Here is a 23,805-nt window from a genome sequence, read left to right as displayed (position 1 = left end):
ACACAACGTTTAAACAAACCACACATTGCTTTAAATGATCTGTATCAGATGTTGCGAGGTTGGGTAGAGTAATTGTAGATTGGGAGGTAGGCAGGAAGAATTTGTTGTTTATAAAATTGTAAAATGCTGGGGTAGGGGGGAAAGCGTTGTGTGGTCCCGTTAAAAGGTGGTGCTTTTTCTGTGCTTAGAGATTTAAAATACAAGTATACAGAGAGCCCAAACTGAAACATTAGTATCGAAAGGCCAAGCAGCAGTTTTACCAAGACAACAGGCTTTTGATTTTAGCCAATCAATTTGAATCAGGCACTTAGATACCAAAAACCTATTAAATTTAAATCTGATGTTTTGACAACCTACAGCCAATCTTATTGTGGGAAATATTGATATGACATCACGGGTATAAAAGGGGACAGTGGGGCAAAGAGAGGAGAGCAACTGCCACCTGCCAGAGCTTACAGTTCTCAGCTCTCGAGATAGAGAGAATCGCTGGCTCTCATTGCTGTGGGCAGCACGGTGGCACAGTGGTTAGCACTGCTGCCTGACAGCACCTGTGACCCGAGTTCAATTCTAGCCTTGGGTCACTGTCTGTGTGGAGTTTGCACATTCTCCCCGTGTCTACGTGGGTTTCCTCCGGGTGCTCCGGTTTCCTCCCACAGTCCAAAGATGTGCGGGTTAGGTTGATTGGCCATGCTAAATTGACCCAAGTGTCAGAAGGATTAGCAGGATAAATTTGTGGGGTTAAGGGAATAGGACCTAGGTGGGATTGTGGTCGGTGCAGACTCGATGGGCTGAATGGCCTCCTTCTGCACTGTAGGGGTTCTATGATTCTTCATCTATGTTTTAGAGAAAGCACCATTTGGATAGCAAAGGTACCAAAGAGGAAAGAAGTTGCAGACAGGAGAATCAACAGAGAAAGCCCAGAATATTCCAGAAGACACAAAACCTGGTTGTAATTTAGAGAGTGACTAAATTCTATTTTGTTAATGAGTGGGAATTGTATTTATTGGAACAGCATACCATTAGAATCTTCTTTTATTTGGGAATAGTTAATAGTTAGAAAGGATTTGTTCAGTTTGTTAATAGTTTAGTTAATTTGCTCACTGTTAGTTAGATAAATAAATTGTTACCTGTTGATTTGAGAGTGTCAGGAATTTATTTTGTATTTAACCACTAGAAGTTGCTGAAGAGCAGGTCACACCACTTCACACACACTTTTTACAGGTTATAGGTTGAGATACTCCTCTTTGGGTGTTTCGGTGTTAGTTCTCAGAGGGGGGATCAACTTCCGCTTTATAACACAGAGGAGAACCTTTATTTACTGATATCTGTAGGACTTGGGTTGAAATATGTTGACAAGAGAATGTTGCTTTATTGATGGCTTCTCTGTATCTGGAAGAAGTGTGCATTTGTGTGTAATGTAATGTAAACTCTGAGGAAAAGGGTTGGACACTTGTCTTTAGTCTGCATGGCTCTAGTTACATCGTGGGGTGACATGATGATTTCCATCCTATAGCCAACAGAAGAGGTGAATTTGGAACATCTCCCAAAAATGAAGGCGGAATGAGAGGCGAAGGGATAAAAGTTGGAGAATTAGTGTCTTTGTTGGCGCAGTGATACCATGGCTTCTGGAGTATGACTATTCTGGACACAATTCAACATCACCACAAAGACAAAGGAGAGACATTGGCTGTGCTGGCAACACCAAGAGTTCCTAGGATCTTGAAAGAGGAGAAACCTCTGCCAAAGGGTCATCTGGACTTGAAATGTCAGCTCTTTACTCCCCTTACAGACATAGCATTAGATTTTCCAGCATTTTCTCTTTTGGTTTCAGATTCCAGTATCTGTAGTAATTTGCTTTTATCCAGTGAGAAACCTCTGTGTTGTCTTCACTGCTTCTTGTTAAGTATATGTAAATCTTTCTTAATAAATTCTACTTGATTAATAAACACTAGTTATTTCTACCTTGTAGGTCAAGCACAACTGAGGACCCTAGTGTTAGAAATTAAAAATCCAGACCTTAGAGGGGTTTTTTTTTTAATTAGAAGGATTGTATACCTTAAAACCCTAATCTTACACTACAACCCTCTGAGAGCTCTGCACTTCTCTAATTTTAATTGCCCTGTCACTGATGACCATGCCTTCAGTGTTCTAGACCCCAAGCTCCAAACCTCTCCAATTCATATTAACTTGACCATTCTCTACACCCTAACTATGATTGTAACACTACATTCTGCACCAACTCCTTTCCTTTTCCCCATGTACACTGTGAACGGTATGCTTTGTCTGTATAGCTGCAAGAAACAAAACTTTTCATTGTATCCCAATACATATGACAATAATAAATCAAATCAAATCAATTCACTTTCCACACTCCTTTAAACCTACCTTTGGACCAAGCATTTGGTCATCTGACCTAATATCCTCTTACGTGTCTGGGTGTCAGATTTTGCTCAACAATTCTCCTGTGAAGTGCCTTGGAACTTTGTAGATGTTTCGGGGGCGCTGTCTAAATCCAAGTTATTGTTGTTTTGCACTCAAAAGCACCTTGTTGATGGGCCAAATGGCCTAATTCTGCTCCTATCTTTTATGGTCTTGTTGATGTGGAACTGGTCTGAGACGGTTGGAAATCATTCATATATCCAGCTGCACTAATGGTAGTTCATGGTGTTAAAACTAAAATTGTTCCAAGGCCGTTTTTTGACCCAGTTAATAGTGAGTTCCCCAAAACTGCTGCCTCACAGCACCAGGGACTCAGGTTTGATTCCCGGCTTGGGTTACTATCTGTGCAGAGTCTACACGTTCTCCCCATGTCTGCGTGGGTTTCCTCCGGGTGCTCCAGTTTCCTCCCACAGTCCGAAAGACGTGCTGGTTAGGGTGCAATGGCCGTGCTAAATGCTCCCTCAGTGTACCCGAACAGGCACCGGAGTGTGGCGACTAGGGGATTTTCACAGGAACTTCATTGCTGTATTAATGTAAGCCTACTTGCGACGCTAATAAATAAACTTAAACACTGTGACGCAGCACCACCTTCTCACCTCCTCCTTTGCTGCCAGCATTGAGCATGCGCCCGGCGGGGCTCAGACGTCACCAACCGCCACGCCAGCGCGCGGCAGGAATAGCCCCCGCCCACCCGCAGACTGCTCATCCAATCGTCGCCTCCCTCGCCCAACGTCTCGGCCAGACCAATCGGCGCTGGCGATCAATGCACCTCGGGGGCCGACCAATCGGCGAGCTCGTCTCAGCGGGGCAGTGCGTAGAAACGGACAACAAACATGGCTGAGGGTGAGTCTGTGTGTTCGGAGTTGGCAGGTCTTCCTTTAAACTGGAACTGTTCGGCTGCTTATGATTAATACCCGAAGAGGGGCTGGGGTGGAAGAGGAGGCGGTATTTTGACCCCCGCTAACGGCTAAAGCGCATCCTGAGAGGAAGGCGCTGAAGCGGCGCTCGCTGATTGAGGATCCCGCACGGCCAGGCCGCAAAGCCGCTCCTGTTTTCAGCATTCCTTACCGGCTTGTTGGTTAGCGTTCGCAGCAGTTTAGAGTTTATTTGTTATGTCACAAGCAGGCTTACGTTAACACTGCAATGAAGTTGCTGTGAAAACCCCCCTAGTCGCCACACTCCGGCGCCTGCTCGGGTACACTGAGGGAGAATTTAGCATAGCCAATGCACCCAACCAGCCTGTAAGTACAATTGAGGGGGGGACGGGTAGGGGTTTCCAAGGGAAGGGTAATTGTCAAATATCAGCACGACGATCTCGTTATAGACAGCTTGGACTCCAAAATACTGCTGATGCTGGAAACCTGAAATACAAACAGAAAATGCTGGGGGGAAACCCCAATCCAGAGTTTTGAGTCCTTATGGCTCGTCTTCAGAGCAACTTTGACTCAAATTGGCTCCTGATTTCCCTCAGCAACTTACAGTTTAAGTTCTTAGATAAAGACTAAATACTGCGGATGCTGGAATCTGAAACAAAAACCGAAAATGTTGGAAAATCTCAGCAGGTCTGATAGCATTTGTGGAGAGAGAGAGAACAGAGCTCTGATGAAGGGTCATCCAGACTCCAAACATTGGCTCTATTCTCTCTCCACAGATGTTGTCAGACCTGCTGAGATTTTCCAGCATTTTCTGTTTTTGAATTGAAGTTCTTATCCATGTGTTTAAACCCCTCGCAGCTCTCTTATCTCTCTAAATTACTCCAATTTTGCTTGTCACCTCCTTGTACCCCCTACTATCAACAAGCTTCTTAAGTTCCAGTCAGGAATTTGTCCTACCCTACCTCTGCATCCTTTTAAAGATATATATTAAACCCATCTGTTTGACAAAATTTTTTTGGACACTTCTATATTAATCCTGTTGCTTATTGCTCAGTCTCTTTTTTGCTCTGTTGGTTAAGTGCCTCAGAATGTTTTCAGACATTAAAGATGTTATTGGAAAGTTAATTTAATACTTGAATGTAGCCCCTGAGGTGTTCTTTGGAATTAATGGTACTGAAAATGAAGACATTTTAAGACAAAAGCACATTTTATGTAGTGTGCTTTGACATCTTGCTTAAGTGATATCACTTCTTGAGTGTGGCTGTCTATCACTACCCCACTGTCATCCTACACGTTGTGTCCACATTTCTGGAGGCATGCTTGAACCTGTTAAATAAGAACATTAAGACTTAAAATATACAAGCGGGAGTAAGCCATTTGATCCTTTGCGTCTGCACAACTTTCCAACTCCACTTTTCTGCACAAACCCTGTGACCACCTAACATTGGGCCACAGCTAAAGCGAAGCCCTGTGACTTTCACTTCATTTGCTGAATTCATGTTGGTTCTCTCTTGAAATCAACCCAAATTGAATAATTATTTTGTCAGTCTTCACAGTAAAGAACGATGGTAATGTACATATTTTTGGGAAATTAGAGTCAAGGACTGGAACTTACTATGGTTAATACAATCAAGGAAATGGCCTTAGAACTAACAATGGGATGAAATTATGAAAATAATATGGATGGAAACATTAAAATTATGAATCGACAACTAATCTGTGACTGACCTGATTTTATTTACAACAGTATCCCCATCTATGAGCCATGATTATCTGCAATCAGCCCTTTTCTTTGAATAAATGGTAAAAACTTTTTGTTAATCATAGAATCCCTATAGTGCAGAAGAGGCCATTCGGCCCATCAAGTCTGCACCGGCTCTGACAGGGTATCTTACCCCAGGCCCTATCCTGTAATTTCTCATGACTGAGCCACCTAACCTACTTGGGACACTAAGGGACAATTTAGCTTAGCCAATCCACCTAACCTGCACACCTTTGGAGTCTCTAATCATTATCCCTTGCAGGTTTATTTTTGTATTCCCTATTTATAGTGCCTGTTCTTCTTTGTCTACCATTGGCAAAATGGCTCAGATTTTGCAGTCATTGACAAAGGACCAGCACTTGACATTTATTATGCAGGCAGCTGTCACGGACTTTTTGTGGATTTTAAGTGCAACTTGAGATTCACAGAGATCATTTCCAGCACAATGGGGTTAATGGGGTTTCTGTGGCATATGTGAGCAGAGCAACCAACAGCATGTTTCACTAACCCATCTGATTGAAAAGCCCTCACTGAAACAAGCAGTGTAAATCAGGAAATATAAATTAGATTTAATTCATTACAAAATCATGTACAGAAAATGAAACAGAGAGGAAAGAAAAATGAGATTAAATAACAACCTGTCTTTGGTGTAATAAAAAGCCCTGAGGGACTTCCCAGGTCCATTACGAAACCAAATATGATAAATGAGATGTTAGAAACAAGAATTCTAAGGAATGAAGTATAGGGAGGGAATTCCTGCCCAAGGAATATGAACATAGTGAGTTAACAGGTGTAGGCCATTCAACCCTTTGAGCCTGTTCTGCCATTCAATAAGATCATGGCTGATCTGACTAATATTCTGCCTAACCTCAGTAACCCTTCACCTCCTGGTTTATGAATCTATCTGCTTCAAAATCTTTCAAAGACTCTGCTTCCACTGTGAGATAAGAAATGATAAAGGCAAGAATTTACCTATTGGAGTGGTGTACAGGCTCCCTAATTGTAACTACGTGGTAGGATAGAATATAAAGGAAGAGATAATGGGTGCTTGTCAGAAATGGTGATAGTCATGGGGGATTTTAATCTACACAACACACAGCGTAGATGCATTTGTAGAATGTTTTCGGGGTAGTTTCACAGAACAACAAAATCTGAAGCCAACCAGAGAGCAGGTATTGTGCACGACATGGCCACGAATGGTTGAGTGATGAAAATTAAGGATGTCAAAAAGGCCAGAAATGTATGGACTGCCCTTTTGTTGGTTCTGGAAACATGTTGCTTCAGAAAATAATATGAATACACTCAAAAATTCACTACCTTTCTGATCTAAATGAAAACAAAAGTTTCCATTAAAACAACTCTGCTTTCACCACCTCTCTAATCTTTGAACCAACACACTGCTGCTATCAGGAGGCCTGTGGACAATTCCCTATACAGTTTTAAGTCCTCTCTTTTAGATTGGTTCTAACCAGTCTCTGTTGATTGCTTTCATTTATCTATATCCTCTCATTAATGTTGTGATAGTATTTTGAATCAATGTCTTCCTCTCTCTACCAATTTCCATATACTTTCTGAAGACCTTGTACCTGGGATATTTAATTTCCAGTCATGATTAACTTTTGACATGTCTCTGTAATGGATACCATGTTATACCCTCCACACTGTGTTTTAGCCTCCAATTTACTGTTTATTTTCATACTGTTAGTATATAAATTTGGCTAAAGACCAATACTTGTCCTTCTGGCCATATGCTGTCTTTCTTGTATTGTTTACCTGACCATGTTTCTTATTTGTTACTTCCACTATAACTCCTTTAATTATTTTCATATTTTACTATCTGGGACGATCTATATCACCTTTTGTGACCTGATTCTGATCTTGTCTCTCTTTATCTTCCCCACCCCATTTTGTTAAGTCCTATTTGTCCTGTACGCTAGGATCTTGGTCCCAACTGGGTTCAGGTGCAGTGAGTCCCATTTGTACAGCTGCCTTCTGACCCTGTACATCAGTGTCCCATGAAGTGGAACCTTTCTTTCCCAAAACAATTTATTTTGCCACATCTTCACCTTCCTGTTTGTTCCAATGCCAATTAGCATGTAGCTCAAATAATAACGGGTTACTGCCCTTGAAATCCTACTCTTGTTTCGCACCTAGCTCCTGGCATTCCCTCAGCAGGATTTCCTCCAATTTCTTCCCCCAAGTCATTGGTCCTGACATGAACCACGCAACTGAATCTTTCCTTTCACATTGGGATGTTTCTTATCCTGGCACCAACCTGGCAACAGAGATTCTTGATTGTGGTTCCAGAGAATGCCATCAATATCCATAACAGTTGTTTGTCAATTTACTTAATGCATAATTTATATAATTCAGAATTGATGGACCATTCAGCATAGCAGGAACTCCCTCTAACCCCGTGGGTGTTATATGGATGAAGAGCCTTTCTGAAATGTTCCAGATTATAATTTTAATGCCAGTATCTTTATTTTCTTAGAGCATGGCGATACACTTGCAGAACCAAACCTGGAAGGACAGATGCAGGTAATACCAGATTGGAATAAGTGAGACACAAGAACATATATTTCTTGGTTTTTGCTTAGGTAGGACAAAAGTAGTATTGTTCTCAGATGAAGTGTTTTTTTTCAGATATCAGAAAATCCTCATGCGGAATATGGTCTCTCTGAGAACGTGCAGGTACTGAACTGAGCCATGTGGCAGTTTATTCCAGGGACAGGTTCACGCACAGTCAAACCTACGTGCATGCAAGTTATCTTCAATACGTATTTGCAATGCCCTATATAACCACACATGCTTGGTAAACCTTTCTTAACCTTCCTTAAAGGTTTCCTAATCTTTATAGGGCTTTGTTTGTGGCCAGTCTCTTGAGTCAACAGTGAATATGATATAAAGCTAATATGGCATGGGATTTTAAAATACAGTTCACAGTGAATACTTGAGGAAAATATAATTATTTTATGCTCTCGGTTGCTTCTTTCTAAATGCTGCTTAGCTCTTCTATTTGCCAGTAGCATTTATTTTCCTTAACTATCTCCCGTCTGTGACCTTTTGTCCGATTTTGTATGTAAATAGGTTTGACTGTGCAGACTATAACCATTTACAAGAAGTGGCATTATATTGATGCTTAAAATTCAGTAGTGAGCTTGCACATATGGCTGAGTTATGGACTATTATAAATCATGCAGCACCTCCCAGTTTATTATTTTTTGTAAAACCTTTCCTAACCTCCTCTTTAGAGCTGTCTGGGTGTGTTACCATTCCAGGCAGCATCCAGTGAGTCAACAATGTGAATCATAAAGAGCTTGGGATTTAAAAATAGTTTTTCTGTGATCACTTGGAGGAAGTATATTAACTATTTACTGTTCTTTTTTAAGGTTCTTGGCTATTCTGATTGCTCTCTTTGTCAGCCTTACCTGATGCTTATTAAGTGACTCTTCTGTTGAAAAGTACATTTGGGCAGGGCAATGCTCTGTTGTGAAGCACTTACATTGAAATGGCCCAATAAATGTGCTGTTTGTGCCCACGTATGAGCAATGGACACTTGAGCGAGACAAAGGTGGATCACGAAGAATATCATGTAGTGGGCTTGCTTTCGGTTATACAGCATTATGCCACAGATTTAATTTGTTCCCCATCGCACAAATAATTTGTTTTGATCACCAGTACATTGCGGTTGAAGATGTTTCCCACGAGTTGCCCTGAATCCTGCTGGTTTAATAAAGCCAGGTCTAAACGGTGTTTGCCGTAGATCATTGGCTGTCCCCTTGCTTATGAAAGATGAGTAAAGGGGTAAATAAAGTTGGATAATTATATAATCCTACTTTTAAGTGTTCTATGGAAGAAACTTCATTTGTATTGATCATTGGTAGTTATCCTATTTTGGTATACAAACTGCATTGGAATACTTTGGTTGAAGATGCATTGTGAAGATTGAAGTTAAAGCTGCACATTTTTCCTTGAATGGTACAGAGGATAGTTGAAAATGAAAAACTGAATGCGGAGAAAACATCTAAACAGAAAGTGGATCTGCAGTCCCTTCCAACCCGGGCGTATCTGGATCAAACAGTGGTACCCATTCTTTTGCAAGGCCTTTCAGTTCTGGCAAAAGAAAGGTAAGATGTTTATGGAAAGTGAGTCTATACTGCTCTCAGGGCTATGGGATAGCTACGTTGGGTTAAATCACCTATTATGTAAATTGTCACGAGGGCAGTGAGGATTCTTTCAAAAATTACCGTATGAGTGGACCTTATATTTCAAAGCTATTGCTCTGTGCTTTGTCTTGTAATATGAGGTGAGAAGTGTTAATGTAAAGAAATATCAAGTGTGTGAATTTATTAATGTTGTGAATGTCACTCCTGGTAATGTGGCTATGGTCATAGTTGCTATTTAGCAATTCAATAATTTGTATATTGTTCAGAGTCTACCTATTTGCTATCAGTCCAGGATTCCCACTATCCTCATTTTGGTAATCTTAACCTTAATTACAATCCTAATTTCAAAATGGGTTCAGTAGCTGAGATATGAAATGCATTAGAAATCTTAGAAACCCTACAGCACAGAAAGAGGCCATTCGGCCCATCGAGTCTGCACCGACCACAATCCCACCCAGGACCTATCCCCCATATCCCTACATATTTACCCACTAATCCCTCTAACCTACGCATCCCAGGATACTAAGGGGCAATTTTAGCATGGCCAATCAACCTAACCCGCACATCTTTGGACTGTGGGAGGAAACCGGAGCACCCGGAGGAAACCCACACAGACATGAGGAGAATGTGCAAACTCCACACACAGTGACCCAAGCCGGGAATCGAACCCAGGTCCCTGGAGCTATAAAGCAGCAGTACTAACCACTGTGCTACTGTGCCACCCATTGTTGTTTGTATCAGAATATGTATACAAGCACTGGTCAGTTAGGAGGTCATTAAGCAAAAATAATGTAGCTACATCCTTTTGAGTAGGATATATAATCAATAAAATGTACATGTTGAGGTCTGCATGGAGCAGCAGTTATATCCACAATAATCTGCTTTATTTTGAAAAAAATGTAGTATAGAAGGTCGACGCATTCCTCTTGGATCAGATCCATTCTCGACTTAATGCAATGGAAATTCTTGTTCTCAATTGGAAGGGTTGTTGATAAATTAGGCAAATCAAATTAGTAACAATAGCGTAGAGGAGGAATTCCTGGAGTGTGTATGGGATGGTTTTCTGGACCAATAAGTTGAGAAACCAACCAGAGAACAGGCCATCCTAGACTGGATATTATGTAATGAGAAAGGAATAGTTGGCAGTCTAGTTGTGTGAGGCTTCTTGGGGATGAGTGATCATAATATGATAGAATTCTTCATCAAGATGGAGTTGATTCTGAAACCAGGGAGAAATTGGGGATAGTATTCAATCCAAGGAAGCGACATGCAAATTGGCCAGAAAAAAACCCAGCAGACTTGAGGACTGGGAGCAGTTTAGAATTCAGCAAAGGAGGGTAAAGGAATTGATTAAGAAGGGGAAATGCGGGGGAGGCGATGGCCTAGTGGTATTGGTGTTAGACTATTAATTAATAAAGAATTCTGAGCTTAACAGATTCCAAAAGAGCCTTTCCTTCATATTACCTGTGGTTTAAAGCAAATGAAGTTAATTTCTTGGCAAGTGTGACGAGAGTCAGCAGGTTGTACTTTAAGATTAACCCATTGCTATGTAACTCCTAACAATCCATAAGTGATACATGAAAGAGGCACAAAACTTTTGAAACATTTAAGAGGGTGTGTTGTTCGTAAGCCTACAATGCATAGCTTGACATGCCTTCATCTTATATTGCTCCTGTTTTTAAAATGTGTACTTGCATGTTTTGTTTTTTAAATTACGTAGACTAACTTCTGCACGTGAGATAAGATTCACACAATTTATAAAAAGTTAAACTCGGTTTACCGTAAAACAACATGACTGTTTACTCAGTGATTTCTGTTTTCCAGACCTCCCAATCCTATTGAATTCTTGGCCGCTTACCTTCTGAAGAACAAGTCACAATTTGAAGAGAGAAATTAGCTTGCACAGAACTGAAGACTTCACCGCTTCCCATGCAGCTGAGAAGGGGGAGGCGACTCTGAGAATATCACGGTTTGTAAAAACGAAAGGAAAAAAATGAGCCAATGCAAAAGACCAGAATATGCATGAAGTGGCCCATTATCAATATAAAGAATGGTAACTGCACAGTTCTTAACCATTTTCTGTTATTTATGTAAACATTATGATAAATAAACCAATTGTGTTTTTACATTGGTTCAAAAATAGTTATTTGCTTCATTCAATATTGGACTTCCAAAAATACTACTTTACTGTAATTTTCTTTTGCAGAGAACACCCAAGTAAATTTCATAAGTGTGGCAGCGGTATTTGAGGGCTTAAAGGATTAAGTTTAAGCAATATGGCAGAAAGATGGACATGAAACAAGATCTGGCTCAAATTATCTGCGCTGGGCAGAAAACCAAATAGGACAATAGACTAGTAATAGGGAATCTTCAACTGCAGTGTACTCCTACAGTGAGGCATGATAGAATTCTGTGGGTGAAGGGAGATTAAGTGGGGTGGTGTAAGAGATATGAAAACGCCAGCAGGTAGCATAAAAGGAAAATAGTTATAAAGATATTAAAAATGAAATGAATTGGAGAGCAACTAAGACCACTCGGATGAAGAAAGGTCAAGTCACAGAGGATGCAGGTATAGTGAAGCTATATGAGTTTATGTTCTGACAAAAGGTGATGAAAGTAACCAGGTAGGTGTAGGGGTAGAGGACACAAATGTCAGAAAAAGCATTAATTATGAAAACATTAGCAATACTCAAAATTGCTGTAATTGGGTCTAAATGGAATGCATTCCTTGGATGTTGAGCAAAACGAGTGGACCTAGAGGCTTTGAACACAATTTTTCAATCTTCTAAAATATAGAATGGTGTCTGAACTGGTAGGTAGCTAATGCAATGCCTCTGTTCAAGAATGGAAAAGACGTAAACTGGGTAACTATAGATCCGTTGCACAGATGTTATGGGCAAACCCAGGGATTAAGTTGGTGAGCATCTAAAAATGCATGGCAGACTCATGGTCAGAAAACACCTTTTTAATTAAAAAAGAAAATCCAGTTGTGTTTGACATTTGAGAAATTGGATAGATCAAAGGAATGCAGCAGACATGGAATGATCTTTCAAATGGTAACAAATACATTGTCAAAAGTTAGACATAAGTAATGAACTGCAACATATCAATGGAAAGCTAGTTACCAGTAAACACAGGCTAGGGTTGATACTATTTCTCAGTTTGGAGGACACGGCCTTATAGCCGGCTCTTGGGAATATAATGTTAAAATTGATACAAAAGTAAGGAATTTGGGGTAACAGTGAGGAAAGCTGTATCAGGACTACATAATAGGCAAGTAGTCCTATGTTCTGGAGTTGACTCTCACTGCCTGATTTCTAAGATAGAATATCCAACAAGGTGTATCTATCCATCCCTCTTGACATATAAACTAGATATGTCCCTCATACATGACCTCGCATGATTGTTGAGTCATTGGACTGATATGTTTTGATGAGATGAGGCCAGAACCCAACATTATTTCTCAGGCAGCAACTAACCACGTATAGCAAGAGTTGATTTTTAAAACTCTTTTGTGGGATGTGGGCATTGCTGGCCTAGCCAGCATCTATTGTTCATTCCCTAATGGCCCTTGAGAAGGTAGTGGTGAGCTACCTTCTTGCACTGATGCAGTCCCTGTGGTGTAGATACACCCACAGTGCTTTTAGGGAAGGAATTCAGAATTTTGACCCAACAACCGTGAAGAACGGCCATATATTTCTAAGTCAGGATGATGAGTGACTTGCAGAGGAACTTCCAGGTGGTGGTGTTCCCATGTATTTGCTGCTCTAGATGGTAGTGGTCATGGATTCACTTAATTTAGTTAGGACAACTTGAATTCATTTAATAATACAAAATAAATATGCTACATTTCCCTGAAACACATGATCATTTCACTCTACCTAAGGTCACTTCTAATTTACGCTGCATCTTAACCTAAGGCAGGACAAAAGAAGCCTTCTGTTTAAAAGCCTGACCCTCATTCTGCATCTACAGGTCAAATTACTAGCATTAGATGAATAAAAAGTCAATTTTTTTGCACTGAAGTAATGAGTGTTCAGCTCCAACTACTGCTCACATGGAGGCGAATGGACAGATCATGTATATGTTCTCAGGTGGAATTTGAATCCACAGACTGTGAACTTGCTGAGCTATGCTGGGGTGGCAGGGGAGAGGGGTACTTTCAGAAGGTCACGAATGAAAGACCTTAGCTGCATGATATTTTCTGCATAATGTATTGTTATGAATCTTGGAATAATATCAGCCCAGAACGATAGCACAGTGGTTAGCACTACTGCCTCACAGCGCTATGGACCCGGGTTCAATTCCCAGCTTGGGTCACTCTGTGTGGAGTCTGCGTGTTTCCTCCCAGTCTGAAAGACATGCTGGTTAGGTGCATTGGCTGAGCTAAATTCTCCCTCAGTGTACCCGAACAGGCACCGGAGTGTAGCGACTAGGGGATTTTCACAGTAACTTCATTGCAGTGTTAATGTAAGCCTACTGGTGACACTAATAAACAGAAGGCACTCACTTGGTCCATTATGCCTGCTAGAGCTCTCTGGTGGAATTATCCAATCAGTTCCTTTCCCTTGCGCTTTCCTTAATGCCCTGCAAATCTTCAAATATTTACCCAATTCTCTTTTGTATGTTATTAATTACTTCCTCCACCCTTTTAACCACAATATTCCAGATTGTAACTTGCACTCAAAGAAGACTCTTTTGGCAATCACTGGTGCACTTTGATCCTCCTGCCGCTGCAACCAGTTTCTCCCCTTTTTCTCATTCTTCTAATGTGATGTGGGGGTGATTTTTTTTAAGCTGTGGTATGTTGCAATTATCAAGATACTTTTATGTGAATTGCTAATTTAGATGTTCTCTCTCCTGAACCCTAGACATCCAAGATTAGTGTTGCGAAGCTTCAGTCCTGGTGCTTGTCCTTGTTAGACCGGAATCCGAGTTGCAGTGTTGATTGAGTAATCGTATAGCCCTATCCCAGGGCTATGCTTCTGTTGGGCAAAGCTCCATCCAGGGAACAGGATATTGCAAAGTTTACCCCTCATTCTAAGCTTTAAAAAGACTGCAATTTATACAATGCATTTAGTAAAACATTTTATAGGGTACTCCCCAAATGACTGTATAACTGAGATAATCGTGAAATTCTATTTTACTTAGACTGTACAAAAACCTGAGGTAATGTTTTGGTGAGATTGCTGGGTACATATCACTTCCTTATACAAACAGTATTTGCAATTTGGTGCAAATAGTCCAGAGGGTGATCACATTATCACAGTTCTAGTGCCATTAAACATTTGTTTTAAAGTTATTTTATGATCAAACTGAGCGTTTCTCTACAAAGATCATTCATCGGTAAACTTGACCTGGAGGTGACTCTTCCTTCATTAACCTGAGGGGCACTGGTTCTGCAATATTATATAATTCACACCAACTGAAAGTGCATCATTCTACCTTAATATTCATGATCAAAAAGGGATAAATTAATGCTGAAATAATAAACTCAATTCACTGCCAACTCTGCTCCACCAAACACTCTCCCCTCCACCGTGTTCAAAAAACAAAATTCTTCATTGACACAAGAAAGAAAAGTAGTTTCTGTATTTTTCAGTCTGAAACCACCCTCTGCATTACACCACATTTTCCATCCCCCTCTCTCGTCTTCCTCCTCTATTCACCTTTCCAGCTCTTTACATCCCAGACACTAAACCCTTGATCGGGAGGGTGGAGTAACAGAATTAAACATGGGTTTTTAAATTACTGAAACCTACTTTTTTATAGATAATTTCTATAAAGACACTTTGCAAAATTCAATCTTGCACACTTTGCTTGTCAGACTCAAAATGGTTAGAACAGTTGCATCATTAAATTATGAATATATAAATGATAATTCTTTTTATGTAACATCAGTGCTCCTGTTTCCCCAGCCCTGCACATGGCTACCATCTGTTCGAACGAAGTGGGGTTTTAATCGAGGGGGCCCTTTGCTTCCTAGATATAAAACTGGTGGAAAGCAAGCTGGTCCATGAAAGGCCGCACCAGGTTGTCAGTGGAGAAGTAGAACACCAGGCCGAAGGTGATTGAGATGGGGAGCGCGGGCAAGGCCTTCTTAAACACGGCCAGTAACAGGAGGGTGAGGCACAGTCCCTGTCGAAAGCAAAGAGAGAGGGCATGACTTTGCTGCTACCAATGCACCTAAACGAGACAAAGATAGAATTGCTAATTACGTTCATAGTTGTCTATTAGCGTCACAAGTAAGCTTACATTAACACTGCAATAAAGCTACTGTGAAAATCCCCTAGTCATCACACTCCGGCCTGTTCGGGTACACTGAGGGAGAATTTAGCATAGCCAATGCACCTAACCAGCACTTCTTTCGGACTATGGAAGGAAACCCACGCAGACACGGGGAGAACGTGCAGACTCCGCACAGTGATCGAAGCCGGGTCCCCTGGCGCTGAGAGGCAGCAATGCCAACCACTGTGTAACCGTGTCGCCCAGTCTGCTGGGACATATTCCTGGAGCAGTCATCCCATGACCCTGTCCCTACTTTCCCACCCATTGGTCACCCCACATGTCTGTCCTTACATCAAACGACCAATCCTCCCAGTCTGAAAGATGTGCTGGTCAGGTGCACTGGCCATGCTACATTCTCCCTCGGTGTACCCAAACAGGCGCCGGAGTGTGGCAACTAGGGGATTTTCACAGTAACTTCATTGCAGTGTTAACGTAAGCCTACTTGTGACACTAATAAATAAATGTTAGGTTACATTACCCAATTGGATGATTCTTGACTTTTCAGAGTTCTTCCCCCACCCCCCATGTCCAAACTCTTTATATCTAACAAAAGTGTTCAAAAAAATAAATTTAAAACTTTTTAACAGCTTCAATTTCACTCCTGTATTTTCTGCTTGCAGCAGCTGCCTCCCCGGGATATTAACCTTTAGTTCCTGGAAAGTTGTGAACCTCTAATGAAACATTAGAATCGCTCCTCTTAACTTACGATCAGAATGGCGATGAAGCAGGCCAAGGTCGTGTTCCAATCTCCGCTGGCACCCGCTGCGGCCTTCCCCACTAGGACACTGTAGAAGATGAAGTCCCCCAAGCCAAGTTTCACACCCTCTGTGAACAGATTTACAAGGATACCAGAACTGAGAGGTTATAACCATCAGGAAAGATTGAACATGTTGGGCCTTTTTGCTCCAGGAAAGAGAAGGCCTGATAGAGGGCTTTGAAATTATGAAGGGATTTAATAGGGTTGACATTCTGCTTCTGAGCAGTCCAAAACTAGGGACCAGGAATATAATAGTCCCTAATAAATCCTCTCTGGAAAAGCTTCTTTGCCTAGAGAATGATTTAAAATGTGGAACTTGCTAGCTACAGCGTAGAGCAGGTGGTGCAAATAGATGCGTACATTTAAAGGACAGCTGGATGAGAAAGGACGAGAATGATATTTAAAATGATTTCACAGGATGGGAGCCTTGCTGGCGAGAACAGCATTTATTTTTATAGAAACCCTACAGTGCAGAAGGAGGCCATTCGGCCCATCGAGTCTGCACCAACCACAATCCCACCCAGGCCCTACCCTCACATATTTACCCGCTAATCCCTCTAACCTACGCATCAGGACTCTAAGGGGCAATTTTTAACCTGGCCAATCAACCTAACCTGCACATCTTTGGGAGGAAACTGGAGCACCCGGAGGAAACCCACGCAGACACGAGGAGAATGTGCAAACTCCACACAGACAGTGACCCGAGCCGGGAATCGAACCCGGGACCCTGGAGCTGTGAAGCAGCAGTGCAAACCACTGTGCTACCGTGCCGCCCTCAATTTATTGTCCATCCCTAATTGCTCTCGAGAAGCTGATGCTGGGCCATCACCTTGAACTGTCTAGGTGGTTTAAGTGCACACATAGTGCTATTAGGGAGGGAGTTCCAGAATTTTGACCCAGTTACAGTGAAGGAACAGCGATATAATTCAAAGTCAGCATTGGGTGTGGTTTGGAGGGGAACTTGGAGGTGGTGGTGTTCCCATGTATCTGCTGCTTTCGTCCTTCTGGGTGGTAGAAGTTGCCGATTTGGAAGGTACTGTCAAAGGAGCCTTGGTGAGTTCCTGCAGTTCATCTTGTAGCGTCAGTGGTGGAGGGAGTAAATGTATAAGGTGGTGACTTGGGGTGCCAACCAAGCGGGTTGCTTTCTCCTGGATAGTGTCAAGTTTTTTGAGTGTTGGAACTGAATTCATCCAGGCAAGACTTGGCGAATGATGAATCCGGGAAAGGGTGTGTAGATAGTTTGAGTCATGTTGAGATCAAAAAGGAGCTGGTATTGAGATTCTTGAGAAACATTAATGTAGACAAGTCCCCAGGGCCTGATGGGATATACCCCAGAATACTGAGACAGGCAAGGGAGGAAATTGCTGGGGCCTTGAGAGAAATCTTGTATCCTCACTGGCTACAGGGGAGGTCATGATGTGGAGATGCTGGCGTTGGACTGGGGTAAACACAGTAAGAAGTTTAACAACACCAGGTTAAAGTCCAACAGGTTTATTTGGTAGCAAAAGCCACACAAGCTTTCGGAGCTCCGAAAGCTTGTGTGGCTTTTGCTACCAAATAAACCTGTTGGACTTTAACCTGGTGTTGTTAAACTTCTTACAGGGGAGGTCCCAGAGGATTGGAGAATAGCCAATGTTGTTCCTTTGTTTAAGAAAGGCAGCAAGAATAATCCAGGTAATTACATGCCAGTGAGCCTTACTTCAGTGGTACGGAAATTATTGGAGAGAATTCTTCGAGACAGGATTTACTCCCACTTGGAAATAAGTGGACATATTAGCGAGAGGCAACATGGTTTTGTGATGGGGAGGTCATATCTCACTAACTTGATTGAGTTTTTGGAGGAAGTTATGAAGACGATTGATGAGGGTAGGGCAGTGGATGTTGTCTACATGGACTTCAGTAAGGCCTTTGACAAGGTCCCTCATGGCAGCCTGGTGCAGAAGGTGAAGACGCATGGGATCAGAGGTGAGTTGGCAAGGTGGATACAAAACGTTTGGTCATAGAAGGGTAGCAGTGGAAGGGTGCATTTCTGAATGGAGGGCTGTGATAAGTGGCGGTCCTCAGGGATCAGTGCTGGGACCTTTGCTGTTTTTTATATATATATATATATATATTACAATGATTTGTAGGAAAATGTAACTGGTTTGATTAGTAGGTTTGCGGATGACGCAAAGGTTGGTGGATTTGTGGATAACGATAAGGACCATCAGAGGATACAGATCGGTTGGAGAGATGGCAAATGGAGTTTAATCTGGACAAATGTGAGATAATGCATTTTGGAAGGTCTAATACAGATAGGAAATATACATAAATGGCAGAACCTTTAAGAGTATTGGTAGGCAGAGGGAACTGGGTACACAGGTCACTGAAAGTGGCAATGCAGGTGGAGAAGGTAGTCAAGAAGGCATACGGCATGCTTGCCTTCATTGGCCAGGGTATTGAGTTTAATAATTGGCAAGTTATGTTGCAGCTTTATAGAACCTTAGTTAGGCTGCACTTGTTCAATTCTGGTCACCACACTACCAGAAAGATGTGGAGGCTTTGGAGAGGGTACAGAAAAGATTTACCAGGATGTTGCCTGGTATGGAGGGCATTAGCTATGAGGAGGGGTTGGAGAAACTTGGTTTGTTCTCACTGGAACAAGAGGTTGAGGGGTGACCTGATAGAAGTCTACAGGTTTATGAGGGGCATGGACAGACTGGATAGTCAGAAGCTTTTTCCCAGGGAGGAAGAATCAATTACTAAGGGGCACAGGTTTAAGGTGCGAGGAGCAAGGTTTAAAGGAGATGTACGAAGCAAGTTTTTTTTTACAGAGGGTGGTGGGTGCCTGGAACTCACTGCCGGGGGAGGTAGTGGAAGCAGATACGATAGTGACTTTTAAGGGGCATCTGGACAAATACATGAACAGGATGGGAATAGAGGGATATAGTCCCCGGAAGGGTAGGGGGTTTTAGTTCAGTCAGGCAGCATGGTCGTTGCAGGGCCAAAGGGCCTGTTCCTGTGCTGTAATTTTCTTTGTTCTTCATTTGCCTTGACTCCTGACTTGTGCCTTGTAGAGATGGACAGGCTTTGGGGAGTCAGGAAGTGAGTTACTCACCACAGAATTCCCGACCTGTGCTTTTCATAGAATCCCTGCAGTACAGGAGGAGGTTATTTGGCCCATCGAGTCTGTACGAGTCGCAATCACACCCAGGCCCTGTTCCCGCAGTCCCATACATTAATCCTGCTAATCCCCCTGACACTAGGGTCAATTTAGCATAGCCAATCAACCTAACCTGCACCTCTTTGGAGTCTTTTCACTGGTTCAGTTCATTTTCTGGGCAATGATAATCCCCAGGATATTGATAGTTGGGGATTCAGCAATGGTAATGCAACTGAATGTCAAGACACGTGTAGTTCGACTCACTCTTGTTGGAGATGGTCATTTCCTGTCAGTTGCGTGGCACAAACGTTACTTGTCACTTCCCAGCCCAGGCCTGGATGTTGACCGGGTCTTGCTGTATCTGGACATGGATTTCTAGGTAACTGACGAGTTGTAAATAGTGCTGAACATTGTACAATCACCAGTAAACATCCTTACTTCTGACCTTATGATGGGAACGCAGTGGTTAGCACTGCTGTCTCACAGTGCCAGGGACCTGGGTTCGATTCCCAGCTTGGGTCACTGTCTGTGTGGAGTCTGCACGTTCTCCCCATGTCTGCGTGGGTTTCCTCCAGGTGCTCCAGTTTCCTCCCACAGTCCAAAGATGTGCTGGTTAGGTGCATTGGCCATGCTAAATTCTCTGTGTATCCGAACAGGCGACTAGGGGATTTTCACAGTAACTTAATTGCAGTGTGAATGTAAGCCTACTCATGACTAATAAATAAACTTTAAGGCCATTAATGAAGCAGCTGAAGCTAGTTGGGCTTAGGACACTATCCTGAGGAACTTCTGTAGCGACGTCTAGGGACCGAGATGATTGATCTCCAATAACACAACCATCTTCCTTCCTGATAGGAGAATTTTCTCCCTGATTCCAGTTTTGCTCGGGCTTCTTGAAGCCACACTCAGTTGAATGTTCTTTTGAAGATGGGCAGTCACTCTCACCTCACCACTTGAGTTTGGCTCAATTGTCCGTGTTTGGACCATGGCTGTGATGAGGTCAGGAGTTCGGTCATAAGTTCTGCTTGATAGCACTGTCACTGACATCCTTCACCACTTTGCCGACAGTCAAGTATAGGCTGATGGGGCAGTAATCAGCTGGATTGGACTTGTCCTATTTGTGGATGGGATATAGCTGGGTAACTTTCCACATTGCCTGGTAGATGTCAGTGTTGTCGCAGCTTGGAACAGCCAGAACTGATTCCAAAACACTTACTGCCACAACTGATTCATAAGGTTGTCTTCTGGCTGAGACCTTAAAGCAAGATTGGACATCAAAGATCTCCCAGCCTCCCACTGGCATTACTGGACAAAAAGCCAGAGGAATTATCCTGATATCCTGGCCAACATTCCCCCCTCAAACAGCTTGATATCAAACAGAGGAACAGTTTGGCTAAAGATGCGGCTAGTTCCGGAGACCAGGTCTTCAGAGCTATTGGCAAAACGTTGTCGGGGACAATAGCCCTTGCAGTATTCAGTGCATTCAGCTGTGTCTTGTTATAGAAACTTAAAAAATAGAAGCAGCCATTCGGCCCTTCGAGCCTGCTCCACCATTCATTATGATCATGGCTGATTATCAAATTCAATATCCTGATCCCCCCCCACCCCCCTTCTATCCATACCCCTTGATCCCTTTAGCCCCAAAAGCTGTATCTAACTATGACCCTTAGTTCGGGAACATTCTTTCTGAATCTACCCTGTCTAACCCTGTTAGAATTTTCTAAGTTCCTATGAGATCCCCTCTCACTCTTCTAAATTCCAGTGAATGCAATTCTAACCAACTTAGTCTCTCCTCCTGTGACAGACTTGCCATCGCAGGAATCAGCCTGGTAAACCTTTATTCTACTCCCTCTATAGCAAGGACATCCTTCCTCAGATAAGGACACAAACTGTACACCATGCTCCAGGTGTGGCCTCACGCCCTATACAATTGCAGTAAAACATCCCTATCATGTGGAGTGAATCGAATTGGCTGAAGACTGACACATACGGTGCTGGGAATCTCAGGAGGCAGCCAAGACCAGCATCCACTCAGCACTTCTGGATCGATATTCTATTAAAGTGAGATGTAGATGGATGGGATTGTTCCAATCTAGTCGTGGGGATTGAACCAATAGTCCATTGGACCAACAGACCATCAATGGCCCATTGATATATATTATTATAGTCGTTTTCTGTGTACGGTCTACTTAGCAGCTGTACAGGTGAGCTGAAATTTCAATCGTGTATTTATGCTTATATTTTTGACAGGGCAAACTTGCTTTTTAAAGGACATAGTGGGGTGAGGAATTGTTTCCATAGAACCCATAAGGGGCAATTTAGCATAGCCAATCCACCAAACCCACACATCCTTCCGACTGTGGGAGGAAACTGGAGCACCCGGAGGAAACCCACACAGACATGGGGAGAACGTGCAAACTCCACACAGGCCGGAATTGAACCCGGGTCCCTGGCACTGTGAAGCAGCAGAGCTAACCACCGTGGCGTATTGTTATTGAAGTTATATGGGTGAGGGTGCTGCATACACGCTGTAACTGCAGTGCCAACGTGAAGTGGTTTGGCTGAATCCGATGTGGGTTGATCCATGGTCAGGATCCAATCTGTTAGCGATGGTTTGGAATCAGTTCTGGCTTTAACATCTGTTTGTTTAACCAGCTGTTTGAGGGGGGAATGTTGGCCAGGATATCAGGATAATTCCTTTGGCTTTTTGTTCAATAACACCAGTGGGAGGCAGGGAGATCTTTTATGTCCAATTTTGCTTTAAGGTCTCAGCCAGAAGACAACGTTATGAATCAGTTGTGACAGTGCTATTAGCTGAGCTAGGTGGGGACTTTGCTAGATAACAAATTGCTTTTCCATAGTACCTTTAACATAGGAAAGTGAATCATGGTGCTTCACAGGAGCGTAGTCAAACAGTCAGTGACATCAAAGAAGGGGGTATTAGGAGGTATGACCAAGAACTTGGTTAAAGAGAGGGTCTTAAAGGAGAGGAGGGGAAGAGATCCTAAGGAGGGAATTCCCGAAGGTGGTACGTAGACAGTTGGAGCCAATGATCATGCAAAGTTGGAGATGAAAGGGGTGTGGGGGCTGGGGGAAGGATGGATAAATGAGCAACACCAGGTCACATACTTTCTTCCTCTAGTTCCTCTGCTCCAGCACCCGAATGGCGCACCCCTTGGATTTGCGTCTGAGGCAGATCAGAAACATCATCCAGCCCTCGGGCAGCATGGTTATTCGTCTCAATCTCCACATCAGGATAATTGTCTACACACCAGAGAAACAGAAAGGAGTCAGCACCTAAGCTGAATGAAAGAATGCTAGCTTAAAAACTCCAGTAAAGATAAAAGATTCCACATGTACACAGTCAAATTACAGTGAGTGTGTGTGTGTGAAGGTGAAGGACTGGCTGACATTTATCCAAGTTAGGAAAATGATGGAAATACAACTGAAGCACTGTGATGACCCCCATGACTTGCATGGGGAATCACTGATTGACTTCCCTGCAGGACTGGTTGAATACGAGCACCCTGGGGATTGGTAATTAACTCACCAGGTGGAGCTTGTGTACAGAGCCCTGTATAAAGCAGGCCCCTGAGTGAGTCCATTGTCCCAGTTGGAACCTGTTTGTGTTCACCACGGGCTTGTGGTTTTTGCTTTATTTTGTACAATAAAGCACCGTTCCTCTCCAGCTGACTCCTGGAGTTATTATCAGCACTATGAAGAAAGAGCGGGGGAGTGAGACTTCTCTCAAGTGGCTAGGATACAAAGGGATAAAGTAATGTTACAGCTTCACAGCGAGTTCAGTTAGACCTCCACCTAGGAGCATTGCAGCACAAAATATATACGGATTTTGGAATGGATACAGTGCTGATTCACCAGAACAATATTGGGACTGATGAGGTTAAGTAACAAAAGGTTGCAAAGTCTAGGCTTATATTTTCCCTAAGTTTGTAAGACTTCTGACGAAGGAGCAGCGCTCCGAAAGCTAATGGTATTTGCTACCAAATAAACCTGTTGGACTTTAACCTGGTGTTGTTAAAACTCTTACTGTGTTTACCCCAGTCCAACACTGGCATCTCCACATCATGACAGAGTTCAGAACAGGGGTCATAACCTTAAAATTGGAGCTAGGCCATTCAGGGGTGATGTCAGGAAGCACTTCTTCATACAGAGGGTAGCAGAAATCTGGAACTCTCTCCCTGACAATGGGCTGATGAGGCTGAGAGTCCAATGAACGTTTCAAGCAGATTGATTGTTGGGTCAGGGTATTCAGAGTCCGGGAACAAAGGTGGGGGCATAAAGTGAAGATACAGAGCAAACATCATCTAACTGAATAACATATAGGCTTGAAGGGCTGCATAGCCTCTTCCTAC

The 23,805-nt window shown here is 42.7% G+C and overlaps 2 protein-coding genes across 3 annotated transcripts in view; one reads left to right on the top strand and one right to left on the bottom strand.

Moving 5' to 3' along the window:
* Positions 1 to 3,179: 3,179 nt before the first annotated feature.
* On the top strand, positions 3,180 to 11,371 carry dpy30 (dpy-30 histone methyltransferase complex regulatory subunit). Of its 2 annotated transcripts, XM_078213371.1 has the most exons (5): positions 3,180 to 3,282; positions 7,571 to 7,617; positions 7,723 to 7,770; positions 9,064 to 9,206; positions 11,070 to 11,371. In XM_078213371.1, exons 1-5 carry the CDS (start codon positions 3,273 to 3,275, stop codon positions 11,140 to 11,142), a joined length of 321 nt encoding a protein of 106 aa, XP_078069497.1. In that variant the 5' UTR covers positions 3,180 to 3,272; the 3' UTR covers positions 11,143 to 11,371. The 2 variants fall into 2 exon arrangements, with proteins under 2 accessions (XP_078069497.1, XP_078069498.1); XM_078213372.1 differs by lacking the exon at positions 7,723 to 7,770 and having other exon boundaries at positions 3,246 to 3,282.
* Positions 11,372 to 12,194: 823 nt separating this feature from the next.
* Positions 12,195 to 23,805, bottom strand: part of psen2 (presenilin 2) — a 31,553-nt gene continuing 19,942 nt past the window's right edge. The window contains exons 9-11 of the mRNA XM_078213370.1: positions 22,562 to 22,696; positions 16,240 to 16,358; positions 12,195 to 15,383 (exon numbers count right to left, since the gene is read on the bottom strand). Of these exons, the coding sequence (XP_078069496.1) occupies positions 15,228 to 15,383; positions 16,240 to 16,358; positions 22,562 to 22,696 (410 nt within the window). The 3' untranslated portion in view covers positions 12,195 to 15,227. The remainder of the gene's footprint in view (positions 15,384 to 16,239; positions 16,359 to 22,561; positions 22,697 to 23,805) is intronic.

Source organism: Mustelus asterias, chromosome 5 (genome assembly GCF_964213995.1).
Source record: "Mustelus asterias chromosome 5, sMusAst1.hap1.1, whole genome shotgun sequence".
Lineage (NCBI taxonomy): Eukaryota > Metazoa > Chordata > Chondrichthyes > Carcharhiniformes > Triakidae > Mustelus > Mustelus asterias.
This window is presented reverse-complemented; position numbering and strand designations above follow the sequence as displayed.

Excerpts from the sequence above, each read along its gene's own strand:
- dpy30 (XM_078213371.1), top strand. Across the intron at positions 7,618-7,722 it reads ACCTGGAAGGACAGATGCAG|ATATCAGAAAATCCTCATGC; the intron begins GTAATACCAGAT and ends GTTTTTTTTCAG. Across the intron at positions 7,771-9,063 it reads GTCTCTCTGAGAACGTGCAG|AGGATAGTTGAAAATGAAAA; the intron begins GTACTGAACTGA and ends TGAATGGTACAG.